Source organism: Athene noctua, chromosome 1 (assembly GCF_965140245.1).
Source record: "Athene noctua chromosome 1, bAthNoc1.hap1.1, whole genome shotgun sequence".
Lineage (NCBI taxonomy): Eukaryota > Metazoa > Chordata > Aves > Strigiformes > Strigidae > Athene > Athene noctua.
The window spans coordinates 397,857-416,386 of NC_134037.1; the positions used below are offsets into that span (position 1 = coordinate 397,857).

The 18,530-nt window shown below is 67.1% G+C and overlaps 1 protein-coding gene and 5 non-coding genes across 6 annotated transcripts; 2 read left to right on the forward strand and 4 right to left on the reverse strand.

Annotated features, from left to right (window-relative positions):
* Nucleotides 1-234: 234 nt before the first annotated feature.
* On the reverse strand, nt 235-398 carry LOC141956577 (U1 spliceosomal RNA). The gene has a single exon (XR_012632949.1). It is a non-coding gene; the product is annotated as a U1 spliceosomal RNA (small nuclear RNA).
* A 5,233-nt stretch (nt 399-5,631) lies between these two features.
* Nucleotides 5,632-5,795, forward strand: LOC141956583 (U1 spliceosomal RNA). The gene has a single exon (XR_012632955.1). It is a non-coding gene; the product is annotated as a U1 spliceosomal RNA (small nuclear RNA).
* A 1,880-nt stretch (nt 5,796-7,675) lies between these two features.
* On the reverse strand, nt 7,676-7,839 carry LOC141956578 (U1 spliceosomal RNA). Its single transcript, XR_012632950.1, has one exon. It is a non-coding gene; the product is annotated as a U1 spliceosomal RNA (small nuclear RNA).
* A 5,233-nt stretch (nt 7,840-13,072) lies between these two features.
* Nucleotides 13,073-13,236, forward strand: LOC141956582 (U1 spliceosomal RNA). The gene has a single exon (XR_012632954.1). It is a non-coding gene; the product is annotated as a U1 spliceosomal RNA (small nuclear RNA).
* Nucleotides 13,237-15,116: 1,880 nt separating this feature from the next.
* LOC141956579 (U1 spliceosomal RNA) lies at nt 15,117-15,280 on the reverse strand. Its single transcript, XR_012632951.1, has one exon. It is a non-coding gene; the product is annotated as a U1 spliceosomal RNA (small nuclear RNA).
* A 482-nt stretch (nt 15,281-15,762) lies between these two features.
* On the reverse strand, nt 15,763-18,429 carry ATRAID (all-trans retinoic acid induced differentiation factor). Its single transcript, XM_074895202.1, has 6 exons — nt 18,033-18,429; nt 17,880-17,951; nt 16,366-16,437; nt 16,162-16,283; nt 15,974-16,074; nt 15,763-15,882 (listed from the first exon to the last, which is right to left on the reverse strand). Exons 1-6 carry the CDS (start codon nt 18,281-18,283, stop codon nt 15,778-15,780), a joined length of 723 nt encoding a protein of 240 aa, XP_074751303.1. The 5' UTR covers nt 18,284-18,429; the 3' UTR covers nt 15,763-15,777.
* Between the last annotated feature and the right edge of the window lie 101 nt (nt 18,430-18,530).

Consider the following 18,530-nt stretch of genomic DNA (forward strand, 5'->3'; position numbering starts at 1 on the left):
CCCCTCGGGTCCAGCGGGACCTCCCCAGTCAGCCACGGCTCCAGGTAAACCACGGGCAGCGGCTTGGCGAGCGCATCTGCCGGCGCCCTCAGCACCCCCGGGCGGAACCGGCCGGACCCGCGGGCTGCGCGACCCCCGGGGGGGCTGGGAGCTGCCGGGAGCCGAGAGAGCGGGCAGCGAGGAGAGAAAGGACAAGTTGGGGTAATTCTTGGTCTGCTTTTGGGACGGAAGAGCCAGGGGAGAGCGCGAACGCAGTCCCCCACTACCACAAATTATGCAGTCGAGTTTCCCGCATTTGGGGAAATCGCAGGGGTCAGCACACCCGGAGTGCAGGGGATGAGCCTCGCCCTGGGAAAACCACCTGCCTGATCATGGTGTCTCCCCTGCCAGGTAAGTATGACCCGCCCCGCGCCCCGGCACCCCGCACCCGCACCGACACACGCACAGCGCACGGACACCCCGCACACGCACACGCACCGCCCCGCACCCCGACACCCCGACCCGGACCCGCCCCGCGCGGCCCCGCGCACCGACCGGCACCGCCCGGACCCGCCGCCGGGCGGGCGCGGGGTCCGTCCCGTCGTGCCGCGCGGCCGCTCATCTGCATGGACACGCCCCCGGGGCCCAGAGAGGCCCCGCCCCTCCCGCGGGCCCGCAGCGCTCCGCCCCCTCCGCCGCTGCTCGTTCGTTCTTGGCCGAGGCGGGCCCGGGCCCAGGGCTCGACTCCTCCGCCCTCGGTTCTGCCGCCGCAGCCCCGCCGGGGCCTCCGCAGACGGTCTTTGAGCACCTGCAGCCTGTTAATTAAACCCCCAGGACAATGTCTGTCCGTCCATCACTCCGCTATTAACAACACCCTGATCAAGGCTCTTCCCGGGGCTCGTTCCCTTCCGGCTCTTCCCTCCCGTCCCTCGGTGTCACGTTGGCGGCGCCCGCTCGCAGGGGCTCCCCGGCGCGCCCGGCCCTTTGGCGCGCGACGCCCAGGGCTCCTGCCGCCGCGCCCGCCGGCGCCTCCCGCGCTCCGGGGTGAGTCCCGCCGGCCCCGGGGACTTGTGGTCCTTCAGCCGAGGCCGCTGGTCCCCGGCAACTTCCGCGGCCACAGAGGGCAAGTCCCGGCTCCCGCCCGGCGGCCCAAGGCGGGGTCGGTGCGGCCCAGGGTCTGTCGGTGCCGCTCGGGACTGAGGCCCGGGGAGCACCGAACGCCTCCGTGTCTTCCCGTCGCCGCCGCCCAGGTGAGCACCTCCGACACGCACCAGCCCCGCGTTTCCTTTCGGCCTCCCCTGACACGGACTCACCGACAAAAGCCCTTTTTTGCCTGACCCAGCGCCGGCCGGTGTCGGCTGCAGCCGAGCTCCGGCCTTTACCGTTTCCCCCCGGGCGTGCCCCGGGGCTCTGTGACCCTCCCGCGGCCTCGTCCCGCCCAGCCCCGCGGGGAGGCCCCTGCTGGGTCCGGCCGCTCTCCCGCGTGGCTCGGGACGCCCTGGGATGGCCCCGGCGTCGCCGGCTCCTTCCTGGGATTTTGTAGGTGGCCCTCGGCCCCCCCGAGCCCTGGCAGTGGATGCCCCGGGACGCTGCTCGGGGCTCCCCACGCCGCGGAGGTGAGAGGGCTCCAAACAACGAATTCCTGACAATTATCAGGGATGTCTGGAAGCTTCGCTTGCGCTTTGCTTCGTTTGTTTCTCAAGGACTCCTGAGCCTCAGGTGGTTCCTGAGGTCCCTTTGTCTGTTTGGGTGGGATCGAAACGCTCGTCAGGCTCCCGACGGAAAAATCCCTGGGAGGAGACCCGGGGCCTTCAGCGGGCGCTTGGGCAACCCCTGGAATGGGAAAAGTCCGATAAGGGGCGGCTGGAACAGAGACACAGGGACCCTGTTCTGGGGAGGGCGATTCTGCTGGTTTAGGCAGGAGGCACCTGGGCTTCACTGCACCGCGCCTGCTCTGAGAGCTCAGCTGATAGAGGACTCCCCCAGACCGGGGGCATCTCTGGGTCTGGTTCATGGACAGCCCCGAGTTGGGGCGGCCCCTCGGGGAGCGGCCGCAGCTCACAGAAAGCGCCTCTAGATACGATCTGACGCACAACGCAAAGAGGTTTTGGTGGTTTTCCGGGAGCTTTCAGCTCTCAGTTCATCACCAGTTTTCAAAACCCCACTGGGTTCCCCAGTTCCCGCTGGTTCTACCCGTTCCATTCCAAGCCCTCGTCGGACACCGCTGCCCACTGACGCAGCCTTCCCTCGTCACGGTTACTCGTCTTCTGAACAACCTTCATCATAATTCACTTCCAGACTCCTGAGAAAACACTCAAAATGTTCTGTTTAACAGATATTTAATCTATGTCGAGCTTTTCACACCCGAGCCTTTCTAAGTGGCTTAAACTGGCAGTTGTGTTCCTAGAGCACCTGCACTCTGTTAATTAAACCTATAAAACAATATCTATTTATTAATTATTCCTGCTAGTAATAATATCCTAAGAGAAAACAGTTTTCTAAAGCTTGTTCCTTTTCCATCAGCTAGCGACCGCTGTGAGGAAGACCCCGGACTTCTCCCCTCGCCCCCACCAGACCCTCACTCCCCTTTCCCTGCGTGTGCCGGGACCGGGCAAACGAACCCCGGGAACTCCTGTCAGGTATCGGAAATCAAGTATGTAAAATTGGGTGTCGGAAGCGTGGGGAAGGCAGAAGAGCAAACCAGTGAGAGGTCTGCGAAGCGCACATTTCCCTTGACACCGAGCGCCCAGAACAAACACAGCACCCGAGGTCCAGGGATTTGTGTTCGATGTGGCGCCAAGGGAGACCGCGAGGGGGGTGCAGGCCGTGCCGTCCCATTCTGTCCCTTCAAGGACAGACTTATCTCCTGTTCTGCTTGATTCCCTTGAAATGTGATTTTTTGTAGCAACCCGCCAGCCCTGTGCCTCATCCTCCCTTCCTTCCCACACAACCCAGCCGCACCTATCATACCAAGTCGACCTTGCTTCCCGTTCTCCCTCTTTTTTCCCACAAAAACCAGCCGTACCCCTAGGCACCATGAACCTAATTATGTATTAATGACAGGATAATGATTTGCCTCCAGTCCCACCCACTCACCATACCTACTACAACAAATAGTACCCCACGTTTGCACCTAACTCGGAGGGACCATGATCCGACACCAACTCGGAGGGACGGATCGAGGGGTTCGTGCTCTCCCCCCGCAGGACGCCTTTGGGTAAGATTCCCTCTTACGCCGAGTGACCCCCGGGAGCTGTGCGTGTGCGACTGCCATCCTTTGGTTTTGCGTAGGGCTGTAGGGCCAGCCTGCAGTGTGTGCATTTCTCGAAGGCGATCTTAAAGATTCCCTGAGCGTTGCACGAAGAATAAACCGTGCTGTTCGCGAACCCGGCGGCTCCTCTTGGATGCGACCAGAGCGACAGCGACCGGGCTGCCGGGGCTGGCTCAGACCGACAGTCCCGGTCTCAAGGGGCAAACCCGTGAAGGGGCAAGTCCAGCCGCCCCCAGCCCCTCTGATCTCTGAGGCGCGGCTGGAACGCGAGGGGATTTATCTCTGACCGAATTTATCTCTTACCCTGAACGCAACAAGTCCTCCCCCCCAGACCCCCCTCCGCAGGGACCGTGATGAACGTGTGCGGTCTGTGTGCGCGCAAACCCCCGTCCCTCGCCGCCGACCCGAAGGAACGGTCCCCGGGCGGCACCGGCGTTACTTACGGCGACTTCTCCCGATTTCCGAGTATTGCTCCCGGCCCTGTTACTGATTGGCATTGACTTGTTATTGGTTTAAGTTGATTTGGGGGTTTATGATAAAAATGATCGTAACTGAGTAGCCAAATAGAATTTTAATAGCATATTAGTTTTATACAACTCAGAGAATAATTGTATATTGCTGTAAGTAACTATGGAACGCCGTGTGACCCTGTAACCAGCTCTGCTGCTGCGAGCTCACCTGTAAAGTCTCAGACCAAAACCGCCCGGGCCACAGACTTCAGTAATTATTAATCCTGAAATAATGCTTTATTGTTTTGCATGTCAAAAAGTAAGATTAATAGAAGGTAGAGAAAATGAACTGTAACGACCTGCCTATGTCTGCCAAGTTGTGAAGCAGCTCGGTCAAAGGTAATTCGGACAGGGGAGACGGCGCCCACCGACCCACGGACCCCCGACTCTCATGACAGCCCGGACGCGTTTCAGGACTCCAGGGCGCGGGACCGGGAAGAGGCTGGATATGAAAATGATTTACAGGAATTAACGCGGTTATGTGTGAGCACTTGATTAATGTGCATCGTCGCATCTATGTAATCAGCGTGTGACACGAGCTGGGTGTGCGCTGTGGTGACCGATACCCCAGGGAGAGTCTGTGATTTCCAGCCCCTGGGGCCGGTAAATTCTCGATTCCGGGTTTGCTCCCGGTCCCGCCGGCCCCGGGGCAGCTCTCCCCGGGGACGTACCAAGAACTGCAATATTCAGCCCAGATAAGAAAGCGGCTGGGTGCTCGCGAGTTCAGCGTCTGTAGGGGACGGGCGGGGCGGGAGGAACCGACCGCGGGTGGGTTTGGGTGGGGCAGAGGCGGTGAACCAGCGGGAACCGCTCGCGGGGTTCGAGAAATTGTGCGGGAGGGTCCGCGCGGGCCCCGAGGAGCAGCGCAGGGCGAGGAGGACCGTGAGCCTTCCTCCCGCAGCGCCCGAGAGCCCCGGAGCAGCGGGCGGGCGCAGAGAGAGCACCCAGGCGGCCCCGGCCCCGGCCCGAGCCCGGCCGCGCTGGGGGACGTTCGTGTTCCGTGAGCCGTGACCGTGCGGGGCCGCGCCGGGAGCGTCCGGCCAAAGGCGCTGCCGCGGCCGAGCTGCGGGGAGCCCCCGGCCCCGGCGCTGCCGGTGACAGCCGCCCGCTTCCCGGTGAAACCTCCCGGCGGAGCCGGTTCCTCGGTCCCGGCGGTTCGCTCCCGCGGGGCCCCGGTTCGGCTCGGCCGCCCTTTGTTCCGGTGGCACCGGGAACCTCCGCCGGGGGCATGGCGCGTCCCCCCGCGTCCATCGCCGGGCCCGGGGGGCGGCCGGGACGGCACCTTCCCGCCGGGGCCGGGCGCTCGTCCCCGGGACTCGCCGCCGCCAGCGGCAGCGCCGGGAGCGCCCGTCCCCGCGGGGGGGGGCCGGGGGTGCGGCCGTCGCAGCCTCCCGTCCGCGGGGAGCCGGGCCCGGTGCCGGCGGAGGCCGGTGCCCGCGGGCCGGGGCGGGTCTGGGGCGGCGCAGCCGGTGCGGGCGGGGCCGTCGGTCGGAGCGGGGCCGGTCCCGGGGCGGGGCGGGGCGGGAGGGAGCGGAGGCCCCGCCCCCCTCGGGGCTGCGGCGGTACCGCCCCGCCCCCTGACCCGCCCCCCGCCCCGCCCCAGCCCAGGCGGCGGTGCAGGGCCGCAGAGAGGCGGGGCTATAGGCAGCCCGGGGGCGTGTCCATGCAGATGAGCGGCCGCGCGGCACGACGGGACGGACCCCGCGCCCGCCCGGCGGCGGGTCCGGGCGGTGCCGGTCGGTGCGCGGGGCCGCGCGGGGCGGGTCCGGGTCGGGGTGTCGGGGTGCGGGGCGGTGCGGGTGCGTGTGCGGGGTGTCCGTGCGCTGTGCGTGTGTCGGTGCGGGTGCGGGGTGCCGGGGCGCGGGGCGGGTCATACTTACCTGGCAGGGGAGACACCATGATCAGGCAGGTGGTTTTCCCAGGGCGAGGCTCATCGCCTGCACTCCGGGTGTGCTGACCCCTGCGATTTCCCCAAATGCGGGAAACTCGACTGCATAATTTGTGGTAGTGGGGGACTGCGTTCGCGCTCTCCCCTGGCTCTTCCGTCCCAAAAGCAGACCAAGAATTACCCCAACTTGTCCTTTCTCTCCTCGCTGCCCGCTCTCTCGGCTCCCGGCAGCTCCCAGCCCCCCCGGGGGTCGCGCAGCCCGCGGGTCCGGCCGGTTCCGCCCGGGGGTGCTGAGGGCGCCGGCAGATGCGCTCGCCAAGCCGCTGCCCGTGGTTTACCTGGAGCCGTGGCTGACTGGGGAGGTCCCGCTGGACCCGAGGGGGGCAAATGGGACACGGATCCGCAAGAGGCAGGAAGGAGGATCCAGGAAACTCCAGCCCTGTCCGTGTGCCCTCGGTGCCAGGACGGTCACGGAGCAGGACATCTCGGTGCCGTCAAATGTCGTACAACGGACAGCCAGGGGGTCAGGCCCGGTCAGCGGGTTATGAGCGGCAGGGCCTGCCTGGCAAACCTGGTGTGTGACAGGGCGACCTGCTTACTGATGAGGGACAGGCTGTGGATGTTGTTCACCTTGACTTCACTAAGGCCTTTGACACCGTTTCCCACAGCATTCTCCTGGCGAAACTGCCTGCTCGAGGCTTGGATGGGCACACGCTTCGCTGGGTAAAAAACCGTCTGGTGGCCGGGCCCGGAGTTGTGGTGAAGGGAGTTAAATCCAGTTGGCAGCCGCTCACGAGTGGGAACCCCAGGGCTGGGTGCTGGGGCCGCTCCCGGTTAACATCTTTATTGATGATCTGGACGAGGGGATCGAGGGCACCCTCAGTCGGTTTGCAGCTGACACCCAGCTGGGTGGGAGTGTTGGTCTGCTCGAGGGTGGGGAGGCTGCAGAGAGACCCGGGCAGGCTGGAGCCATGGGCTGAGCCCAACTGGGGGAGTTTCACTGAGGGCAAACGCCGGGGGCTGCCCTTGGGCCACAACAACCCCCAGCAGGGCTACAGGCCTGGGGAGGAGTGGCTGGAGAGCTGCCGGTCAGAGAGGGGCTGGGGGGTGAGAATGAGCCAGAGTGTGCCCAGGGGGCCAAGGAGGGCAACGGCATCCTGGCTTGTGTCAGCACCGGCGTGGCCAGCAGGGCCAGGGAAGGGATCTGAGCCCTGGGCTCGGCACTGGGGAGGCCGCCCCTCGATTCCTGGGTTCAGTTCTGGGCCCCTCACCCCAAAAAGGCCATTGAATGACTCGAGCGTGGCCAGAGAAGGGCAACGGAGCTGGGGCAGGGTCTGGAGCACAGGTCTGCTGGGGAGCGGCTGGGGGAACTGGGGGGGTTCAGTCTGGAGCAGAGGAGGCTGAGGGGAGACCTCCTGGCCCTCTGCAACTCCCTGCCAGGAGGGGGCAGAGAGGGGGGATGAGTCTCTGGAGCCAAGGCCCCAGCGCCAGGCCCCGAGGGAATGGCCTCAAGCTGCCCAGGGCAGGGTCAGGCTGGCTCTGAGGAAGGATTTCTGTGCAGAAGGGGCTGTTGGGCGTTGGAATGGGCTGCCCAGGGCAGGGGGGAGTCCCCGGGATCCCTGGAGGGGTTGAAGAGTCGGGCTGAGCCAGCGCTGAGGGATCTGGGGGAGTTGGGAACGGTCAGGGGGAGGGTCGTGGTCGGGCTGGGGGAGCTGCAAGGGCTTTTCCAGCCCAGAGGATTCCGGGACTCTGTGAGGGGGTGGCGGGTGCCCGAGCCCGTCCCGGTGCCCCTCGGGGAGCGCCCGCGGCTCCACCTCCCGCTCTGCCGCCGGCCCGGGACGGGCCCGACCGGAGGGACGGGCTGTGGGGAGGAGCCCGCAGGGACCGACAGTTCCAAACGCGGAGACTGGGAACGGGGGGAAAACCGGTTGTGGTGACCGCAGAGAGCGGGGACCTGCCGGGAGCGGGGAGAGGAGACGGTAACGGCGAGGCGAAGGAATTCTCTCTCTGCTTTTGGGACGGAAGAGCCAGGGGAGAGCGCGAACGCAGTCCCCCACTACCACAAATTATGCAGTCGAGTTTCCCGCATTTGGGGAAATCGCAGGGGTCAGCACACCCGGAGTGCAGGGGATGAGCCTCGCCCTGGGAAAACCACCTGCCTGATCATGGTGTCTCCCCTGCCAGGTAAGTATGACCCGCCCCGCGCCCCGGCACCCCGCACCCGCACCGACACACGCACAGCGCACGGACACCCCGCACACGCACACGCACCGCCCCGCACCCCGACACCCCGACCCGGACCCGCCCCGCGCGGCCCCGCGCACCGACCGGCACCGCCCGGACCCGCCGCCGGGCGGGCGCGGGGTCCCTCCCGTCGTGCCGCGCGGCCGCTCATCTGCATGGACACGCCCCCGGGGCCCAGAGAGGCCCCGCCCCTCCCGCGGGCCCGCAGCGCTCCGCCCCCTCCGCCGCTGCTCGTTCGTTCTTGGCCGAGGCGGGCCCGGGCCCAGGGCTCGACTCCTCCGCCCTCGGTTCTGCCGCCGCAGCCCCGCCGGGGCCTCCGCAGACGGTCTTTGAGCACCTGCAGCCTGTTAATTAAACCCCCAGGACAATGTCTGTCCGTCCATCACTCCGCTATTAACAACACCCTGATCAAGGCTCTTCCCGGGGCTCGTTCCCTTCCGGCTCTTCCCTCCCGTCCCTCGGTGTCACGTTGGCGGCGCCCGCTCGCGGGGGCTCCCCGGCGCGCCCGGCCCTTTGGCGCGCGACGCCCAGGGCTCCTGCCGCCGCGCCCGCCGGCGCCTCCCGCGCTCCGGGGTGAGTCCCGCCGGCCCCGGGGACTTGTGGTCCTTCAGCCGAGGCCGCTGGTCCCCGGCAACTTCCGCGGCCACAGAGGGCAAGTCCCGGCTCCCGCCCGGCGGCCCAAGGCGGGGTCGGTGCGGCCCAGGGTCTGTCGGTGCCGCTCGGGACTGAGGCCCGGGGAGCACCGAACGCCTCCGTGTCTTCCCGTCGCCGCCGCCCAGGTGAGCACCTCCGACACGCACCAGCCCCGCGTTTCCTTTCGGCCTCCCCTGACACGGACTCACCGACAAAAGCCCTTTTTTGCCTGACCCAGCGCCGGCCGGTGTCGGCTGCAGCCGAGCTCCGGCCTTTACCGTTTCCCCCCGGGCGTGCCCCGGGGCTCTGTGACCCTCCCGCGGCCTCGTCCCGCCCAGCCCCGCGGGGAGGCCCCTGCTGGGTCCGGCCGCTCTCCCGCGTGGCTCGGGACGCCCTGGGATGGCCCCGGCGTCGCCGGCTCCTTCCTGGGATTTTGTAGGTGGCCCTCGGCCCCCCCGAGCCCTGGCAGTGGATGCCCCGGGACGCTGCTCGGGGCTCCCCACGCCGCGGAGGTGAGAGGGCTCCAAACAACGAATTCCTGACAATTATCAGGGATGTCTGGAAGCTTCGCTTGCGCTTTGCTTCGTTTGTTTCTCAAGGACTCCTGAGCCTCAGGTGGTTCCTGAGGTCCCTTTGTCTGTTTGGGTGGGATCGAAACGCTCGTCAGGCTCCCGACGGAAAAATCCCTGGGAGGAGACCCGGGGCCTTCAGCGGGCGCTTGGGCAACCCCTGGAATGGGAAAAGTCCGATAAGGGGCGGCTGGAACAGAGACACAGGGACCCTGTTCTGGGGAGGGCGATTCTGCTGGTTTAGGCAGGAGGCACCTGGGCTTCACTGCACCGCGCCTGCTCTGAGAGCTCAGCTGATAGAGGACTCCCCCAGACCGGGGGCATCTCTGGGTCTGGTTCATGGACAGCCCCGAGTTGGGGCGGCCCCTCGGGGAGCGGCCGCAGCTCACAGAAAGCGCCTCTAGATACGATCTGACGCACAACGCAAAGAGGTTTTGGTGGTTTTCCGGGAGCTTTCAGCTCTCAGTTCATCACCAGTTTTCAAAACCCCACTGGGTTCCCCAGTTCCCGCTGGTTCTACCCGTTCCATTCCAAGCCCTCGTCGGACACCGCTGCCCACTGACGCAGCCTTCCCTCGTCACGGTTACTCGTCTTCTGAACAACCTTCATCATAATTCACTTCCAGACTCCTGAGAAAACACTCAAAATGTTCTGTTTAACAGATATTTAATCTATGTCGAGCTTTTCACACCCGAGCCTTTCTAAGTGGCTTAAACTGGCAGTTGTGTTCCTAGAGCACCTGCACTCTGTTAATTAAACCTATAAAACAATATCTATTTATTAATTATTCCTGCTAGTAATAATATCCTAAGAGAAAACAGTTTTCTAAAGCTTGTTCCTTTTCCATCAGCTAGCGACCGCTGTGAGGAAGACCCCGGACTTCTCCCCTCGCCCCCACCAGACCCTCACTCCCCTTTCCCTGCGTGTGCCGGGACCGGGCAAACGAACCCCGGGAACTCCTGTCAGGTATCGGAAATCAAGTATGTAAAATTGGGTGTCGGAAGCGTGGGGAAGGCAGAAGAGCAAACCAGTGAGAGGTCTGCGAAGCGCACATTTCCCTTGACACCGAGCGCCCAGAACAAACACAGCACCCGAGGTCCAGGGATTTGTGTTCGATGTGGCGCCAAGGGAGACCGCGAGGGGGGTGCAGGCCGTGCCGTCCCATTCTGTCCCTTCAAGGACAGACTTATCTCCTGTTCTGCTTGATTCCCTTGAAATGTGATTTTTTGTAGCAACCCGCCAGCCCTGTGCCTCATCCTCCCTTCCTTCCCACACAACCCAGCCGCACCTATCATACCAAGTCGACCTTGCTTCCCGTTCTCCCTCTTTTTTCCCACAAAAACCAGCCGTACCCCTAGGCACCATGAACCTAATTATGTATTAATGACAGGATAATGATTTGCCTCCAGTCCCACCCACTCACCATACCTACTACAACAAATAGTACCCCACGTTTGCACCTAACTCGGAGGGACCATGATCCGACACCAACTCGGAGGGACGGATCGAGGGGTTCGTGCTCTCCCCCCGCAGGACGCCTTTGGGTAAGATTCCCTCTTACGCCGAGTGACCCCCGGGAGCTGTGCGTGTGCGACTGCCATCCTTTGGTTTTGCGTAGGGCTGTAGGGCCAGCCTGCAGTGTGTGCATTTCTCGAAGGCGATCTTAAAGATTCCCTGAGCGTTGCACGAAGAATAAACCGTGCTGTTCGCGAACCCGGCGGCTCCTCTTGGATGCGACCAGAGCGACAGCGACCGGGCTGCCGGGGCTGGCTCAGACCGACAGTCCCGGTCTCAAGGGGCAAACCCGTGAAGGGGCAAGTCCAGCCGCCCCCAGCCCCTCTGATCTCTGAGGCGCGGCTGGAACGCGAGGGGATTTATCTCTGACCGAATTTATCTCTTACCCTGAACGCAACAAGTCCTCCCCCCCAGACCCCCCTCCGCAGGGACCGTGATGAACGTGTGCGGTCTGTGTGCGCGCAAACCCCCGTCCCTCGCCGCCGACCCGAAGGAACGGTCCCCGGGCGGCACCGGCGTTACTTACGGCGACTTCTCCCGATTTCCGAGTATTGCTCCCGGCCCTGTTACTGATTGGCATTGACTTGTTATTGGTTTAAGTTGATTTGGGGGTTTATGATAAAAATGATCGTAACTGAGTAGCCAAATAGAATTTTAATAGCATATTAGTTTTATACAACTCAGAGAATAATTGTATATTGCTGTAAGTAACTATGGAACGCCGTGTGACCCTGTAACCAGCTCTGCTGCTGCGAGCTCACCTGTAAAGTCTCAGACCAAAACCGCCCGGGCCACAGACTTCAGTAATTATTAATCCTGAAATAATGCTTTATTGTTTTGCATGTCAAAAAGTAAGATTAATAGAAGGTAGAGAAAATGAACTGTAACGACCTGCCTATGTCTGCCAAGTTGTGAAGCAGCTCGGTCAAAGGTAATTCGGACAGGGGAGACGGCGCCCACCGACCCACGGACCCCCGACTCTCATGACAGCCCGGACGCGTTTCAGGACTCCAGGGCGCGGGACCGGGAAGAGGCTGGATATGAAAATGATTTACAGGAATTAACGCGGTTATGTGTGAGCACTTGATTAATGTGCATCGTCGCATCTATGTAATCAGCGTGTGACACGAGCTGGGTGTGCGCTGTGGTGACCGATACCCCAGGGAGAGTCTGTGATTTCCAGCCCCTGGGGCCGGTAAATTCTCGATTCCGGGTTTGCTCCCGGTCCCGCCGGCCCCGGGGCAGCTCTCCCCGGGGACGTACCAAGAACTGCAATATTCAGCCCAGATAAGAAAGCGGCTGGGTGCTCGCGAGTTCAGCGTCTGTAGGGGACGGGCGGGGCGGGAGGAACCGACCGCGGGTGGGTTTGGGTGGGGCAGAGGCGGTGAACCAGCGGGAACCGCTCGCGGGGTTCGAGAAATTGTGCGGGAGGGTCCGCGCGGGCCCCGAGGAGCAGCGCAGGGCGAGGAGGACCGTGAGCCTTCCTCCCGCAGCGCCCGAGAGCCCCGGAGCAGCGGGCGGGCGCAGAGAGAGCACCCAGGCGGCCCCGGCCCCGGCCCGAGCCCGGCCGCGCTGGGGGACGTTCGTGTTCCGTGAGCCGTGACCGTGCGGGGCCGCGCCGGGAGCGTCCGGCCAAAGGCGCTGCCGCGGCCGAGCTGCGGGGAGCCCCCGGCCCCGGCGCTGCCGGTGACAGCCGCCCGCTTCCCGGTGAAACCTCCCGGCGGAGCCGGTTCCTCGGTCCCGGCGGTTCGCTCCCGCGGGGCCCCGGTTCGGCTCGGCCGCCCTTTGTTCCGGTGGCACCGGGAACCTCCGCCGGGGGCATGGCGCGTCCCCCCGCGTCCATCGCCGGGCCCGGGGGGCGGCCGGGACGGCACCTTCCCGCCGGGGCCGGGCGCTCGTCCCCGGGACTCGCCGCCGCCAGCGGCAGCGCCGGGAGCGCCCGTCCCCGCGGGGGGGGGCCGGGGGTGCGGCCGTCGCAGCCTCCCGTCCGCGGGGAGCCGGGCCCGGTGCCGGCGGAGGCCGGTGCCCGCGGGCCGGGGCGGGTCTGGGGCGGCGCAGCCGGTGCGGGCGGGGCCGTCGGTCGGAGCGGGGCCGGTCCCGGGGCGGGGCGGGGCGGGAGGGAGCGGAGGCCCCGCCCCCCTCGGGGCTGCGGCGGTACCGCCCCGCCCCCTGACCCGCCCCCCGCCCCGCCCCAGCCCAGGCGGCGGTGCAGGGCCGCAGAGAGGCGGGGCTATAGGCAGCCCGGGGGCGTGTCCATGCAGATGAGCGGCCGCGCGGCACGACGGGACGGACCCCGCGCCCGCCCGGCGGCGGGTCCGGGCGGTGCCGGTCGGTGCGCGGGGCCGCGCGGGGCGGGTCCGGGTCGGGGTGTCGGGGTGCGGGGCGGTGCGGGTGCGTGTGCGGGGTGTCCGTGCGCTGTGCGTGTGTCGGTGCGGGTGCGGGGTGCCGGGGCGCGGGGCGGGTCATACTTACCTGGCAGGGGAGACACTATGATCAGGCAGGTGGTTTTCCCAGGGCGAGGCTCATCCCCTGCACTCCGGGTGTGCTGACCCCTGCGATTTCCCCAAATGCGGGAAACTCGACTGCATAATTTGTGGTAGTGGGGGACTGCGTTCGCGCTCTCCCCTGGCTCTTCCGTCCCAAAAGCAGAAGAGGAATTACCCGAGCTTGTCCTTTCTCTCCTCGGTGCCCGCTCTCTCGGCTCCCGGCAGCTCGCAGCCCCGCCGGGGGTCGCGCAGCCCGCGGGTCCGGCCGGTTCCGCCCGGGGGTGCTGAGGGCGCCGGCAGATGCGCTCGCCAAGCCGCTGCCCGTGGTTTACCTGGAGCCGTGGCTGACTGGGGAGGTCCCGCTGGACCCGAGGGGGGCAAATGGGACACGGATCCGCAAGAGGCAGGAAGGAGGATCCAGGAAACTCCAGCCCTGTCCGTGTGCCCTCGGTGCCAGGACGGTCACGGAGCAGGACATCTCGGTGCCGTCAAATGTCGTACAACAGACAGCCAGGGGGTCAGGCCCGGTCAGCGGGTTATGAGCGGCAGGGCCTGCCTGGCAAACCTGGTGTGTGACAGGGCGACCTGCTTACTGATGAGGGACAGGCTGTGGATGTTGTTCACCTTGACTTCACTAAGGCCTTTGACACCGTTTCCCACAGCATTCTCCTGGCGAAACTGCCTGCTCGAGGCTTGGATGGGCACACGCTTCGCTGGGTAAAAAACCGTCTGGTGGCCGGGCCCGGAGTTGTGGTGAAGGGAGTTAAATCCAGTTGGCAGCCGCTCACGAGTGGGAACCCCAGGGCTGGGTGCTGGGGCCGCTCCCGGTTAACATCTTTATTGATGATCTGGACGAGGGGATCGAGGGCACCCTCAGTCGGTTTGCAGCTGACACCCAGCTGGGTGGGAGTGTTGGTCTGCTCGAGGGTGGGGAGGCTGCAGAGAGACCCGGGCAGGCTGGAGCCATGGGCTGAGCCCAACTGGGGGAGTTTCACTGAGGGCAAACGCCGGGGGCTGCCCTTGGGCCACAACAACCCCCAGCAGGGCTACAGGCCTGGGGAGGAGTGGCTGGAGAGCTGCCGGTCAGAGAGGGGCTGGGGGGTGAGAATGAGCCAGAGTGTGCCCAGGGGGCCAAGGAGGGCAACGGCATCCTGGCTTGTGTCAGCACCGGCGTGGCCAGCAGGGCCAGGGAAGGGATCTGAGCCCTGGGCTCGGCACTGGGGAGGCCGCCCCTCGATTCCTGGGTTCAGTTCTGGGCCCCTCACCCCAAAAAGGCCATTGAATGACTCGAGCGTGGCCAGAGAAGGGCAACGGAGCTGGGGCAGGGTCTGGAGCACAGGTCTGCTGGGGAGCGGCTGGGGGAACTGGGGGGGTTCAGTCTGGAGCAGAGGAGGCTGAGGGGAGACCTCCTGGCCCTCTGCAACTCCCTGCCAGGAGGGGGCAGAGAGGGGGGATGAGTCTCTGGAGCCAAGGCCCCAGCGCCAGGCCCCGAGGGAATGGCCTCAAGCTGCCCAGGGCAGGGTCAGGCTGGCTCTGAGGAAGGATTTCTGTGCAGAAGGGGCTGTTGGGCGTTGGAATGGGCTGCCCAGGGCAGGGGGGAGTCCCCGGGATCCCTGGAGGGGTTGAAGAGTCGGGCTGAGCCAGCGCTGAGGGATCTGGGGGAGTTGGGAACGGTCAGGGGGAGGGTCGTGGTCGGGCTGGGGGAGCTGCAAGGGCTTTTCCAGCCCAGAGGATTCCGGGACTCTGTGAGGGGGTGGCGGGTGCCCGAGCCCGTCCCGGTGCCCCTCGGGGAGCGCCCGCGGCTCCACCTCCCGCTCTGCCGCCGGCCCGGGACGGGCCCGACCGGAGGGACGGGCTGTGGGGAGGAGCCCGCAGGGACCGACAGTTCCAAACGCGGAGACGGGGAACGGGGGGAAAACCGGTTGTGGTGACCGCAGAGAGCGGGGACCTGCCGGGAGCGGGGAGAGGAGACGGTAACGGCGAGACGAAGGAATTCTCTCTCTGCTTTTGGGACGGAAGAGCCAGGGGAGAGCGCGAACGCAGTCCCCCACTACCACAAATTATGCAGTCGAGTTTCCCGCATTTGGGGAAATCGCAGGGGTCAGCACACCCGGAGTGCAGGGGATGAGCCTCGCCCTGGGAAAACCACCTGCCTGATCATGGTGTCTCCCCTGCCAGGTAAGTATGACCCGCCCCGCGCCCCGGCACCCCGCACCCGCACCGACACACGCACAGCGCACGGACACCCCGCACACGCACCCGCACCGCCCCGCACCCCGACACCCCGACCCGGACCCGCCCCGCGCGGCCCCGCGCACCGACCGGCACCGCCCGGACCCGCCGCCGGGCGGGCGCGGGGTCCGTCCCGTCGTGCCGCGCGGCCGCTCATCTGCATGGACACGCCCACAAGTCCCGCAGCACCCCGCCCCCTACTCGCTCGCCCCGCCCCTCCCCTTTGCCGGTCCCAGCGCGGGGCCGTTACCGGGGCGGGGGGCAGCGCCGGGGGCTCCTCCCCAGCACGGGGGGTTGCGGGGGGAAGGCGGCGCCCCCAGCCCCGCGGGTCCCACGTTCCCCCGGGAAGGACTCGGACAGACACACGGACCGGGCGCTGCGGATTTATTCCCCCCCCCAGCCCCCCGCACCCAGAGCCGCCCCCCAGCCCCCGGAGCCCCCCCGGCCCCGCTCAGGGGGTCCCCGCCGTCCGCCGCTGGGTGCCCCACAGCAGGAGGGACAGCGAGAGGGTGACGGCTCCCAGGATCCCGCAGAACGGCAGCACCGGGAACGCGCCCTGCGGGGGAGCGGCAGTGACCGGGGTTGCCCCCCCCCGTCACTGCTCCAGTCCGGGGGGGCACTCAGGGAGGGGGTCCCGTCCCGCTGACCTGGCGCAGACACTTGTACCCGTGGAAGGGGCTGTCGCAGAGGCACTGGGTGAGGCCGGGCCCGGCCGGGGCGCAGGCAGCGTTCTCGGGGCACGGCCAGGCTGGCGGAGCGGAGCATTGGGGGGGGGTTTCAGGGGGACAGGCCGCAGCCAGCCCCCCCCCTGCCCGCCAGCCCCCCCGTTCCGTACCCGGCTCCCCGGAGGTGTTGCAGGGGTTCCTCTGGCCCTGGCAGAACCGGCTGCTCCCGCGCGTCCTCACCTCGTCCCAGGCGCCGCTCCCGCCCGGGCACTCCAGCGCCCGCGGCACCGCGCTGGGGACAGAGCTCAGCACCCGCCACCGCGGCGACACCCCCCCATGTGTGTCCCCCCCCGCCGTGTCCCCCCAGTACTCACAGGAGCTGCAGGCGGGTGAAGCCCAGGAAGGAGCCGTTGGGGAGCGGCGTCAGGGGGTTCTCTGACAGGTCCCTGCGAACACACACGGGGCACCGGGGAGTCCCGGGCACCCCCCGAGCAGCACCGGGCCCAGCAGAGCCCTGGGGGTGCCCCCGTGCGGGCAGGCGAGGGCTCTGGAACAGGGGGGGCCCTCTCTGTGCCACATCACTGCCCGGGGCCAGGCTGCTGCCCCCCAGCAGGGACACCCAGCCCCAGGGAAGGGACAAGGTACCCCAGAGGGTCACAGGGCAGTTTGGGCTGGAAGGGACCTTAAATCCCCTCCAGTGCCACCCCCTGCCCCGGGCAGGGCCACCTTCCACCAGCCCGGGTTGCCCAAAGCCCCGTCCAACCTGGCCTTGAGCCCTTCCAGGGAGGGGGCAGCCACAGCTTCTCTGGGCAGCCTGTGCCAGGGCCTCACCCCCCTCACAGGGAACAATTTCTGCCTCAGATCTCATCTAAATCTCCCTCTGTCAGTTTAGAACTGTCACCCCTTACCCTAACTACCCGCCCTTGTAAAAAGTGTCATCATTCCCCTCCCTTTCCCGCAGCCCCTTCCAGCCCTGGGGGGCCGCTCTAAGGTCTCCCCGGAGCCTTCTCTCCTCCAGCTGAACCCCCCAACTCTCCCAGCCTGTCCTCACAGGGGGCTCCAGCCCCCCCAGCATCTCCGTGGCTCCTCTGGCCCCGCTGGAGCAGGTCCGTGTCCTTCTGCTGTTGGTGCCCCCGAGCTGGACCCAGCCCTGCAGGGGGGTCTCCCAGAGCGGAGCAGAGGGGGAGAATCCCCCCCCGACCCTGTGCCCCCCCTGCTCTGGGGGCAGCCCAGCGCCCGTTGCTGGCTCACAGGCAGTTTTCCACCCCCCGACCCCCCAAGTCTGTCTCCTGGGGCTGCTCCCCCTCCCCTCGCCCAGCCTGGGTCTGTGCCCACGGGCAGGACCTTGCCCTTGGCCTCGTTGACCCTCAGGGGGTTCACACGTGCCGACCGCGGCGGGGCACCCCCCGTTACCGACCCCCCCGGCCATTGCGCTGTTCCTCGACGGCGCCTCTCTGGACGGGGCCGCCCAGCCCGTTCCTCCCCCCGACACGCTCCGGCCGCCAAACCCGCGGTGAGTGACGGGGACGTCGCCCGGGGCCGTGTCCCCGACCTCACCGGGGCCGAGGCAGGTGACACCGGTTGCTCCCCCCTCACCCCCCCGGCCCATTCGCAGGCTGCTGGGTCACTCACCGTCCCGCCCCACCTCCCGGCCATCCCCTTCGCCCAGGGGGGGTCTGACGCTCCCACGCACCCCCCCCCAGTCCCTGGGGGCTCCCCCGTCACCGCCCTGCAAACAGGCTGGGGGGCAGCCGGTGTCCCCCGGGCAGCGGGGTGCCCCTGGGAGCTGGGGGGGACGGGGACCCATCGCGGAGGGGGGGGGGGGGGTGTGTCCCACCAGAGCCCCCCAGACCCCTCTCCCGGCCCGGGAGGGGACACGAGGACTCACAGGACGACGGCGGCCGCGGCCTGGGCCAGCGCCGGGGGGAGGCTGCGCAGGGAGCAGCTGCTCAGGTCCAGCCTGGGGGGGACAGCGGGGGGGTGACACACACGTCAGCCCCCCCCGTGTCCCCAGCACCCCGCCGCCACAGCCCCCCCGTACCCCAGCAGTCGCTCCGGACCGGGGCCCCGCTCCCGGCAGCAGCGCCCGTCGCTCTCGGTGCCGGCGCGGGACTCGCAGTACCGGGACACGAGGGAGCCGTTCCGCAGCGGCCCCGGGCAGAGCCCGCACACCGGCGGCGGGGGGGTCCGGGGGTACTCCCCGGGATCGAGGCCCCCCCGGTCCCCGCCACCGCTCCCGGGCAGCGGCAGCAGCAAGAGGAGGAGGAGGAGGAGGACGAAGAAGGCGCCCATGGCACCGCCACCCCCCCTTCCCGGGGCTCTTCCGGGAGCGCCCCGCCCGCTGCGAGGGCGCCCCCTGGCGGTGCGGCGGGAGGCGCGGAGGGAGGGACCGGGACACCCCCCCCCCCTTCCCCGGGCGCCCTCTGGACCCGGCCGCGGCCTCCAGGGGGGTCCCCCGAGGAGCGGGGGGGGGGGGGCGGCCGTTACCGGGGCGCGGTGACCCGCCAGAAGCGGCCGAGCGCGCTGTGACGTCATCACG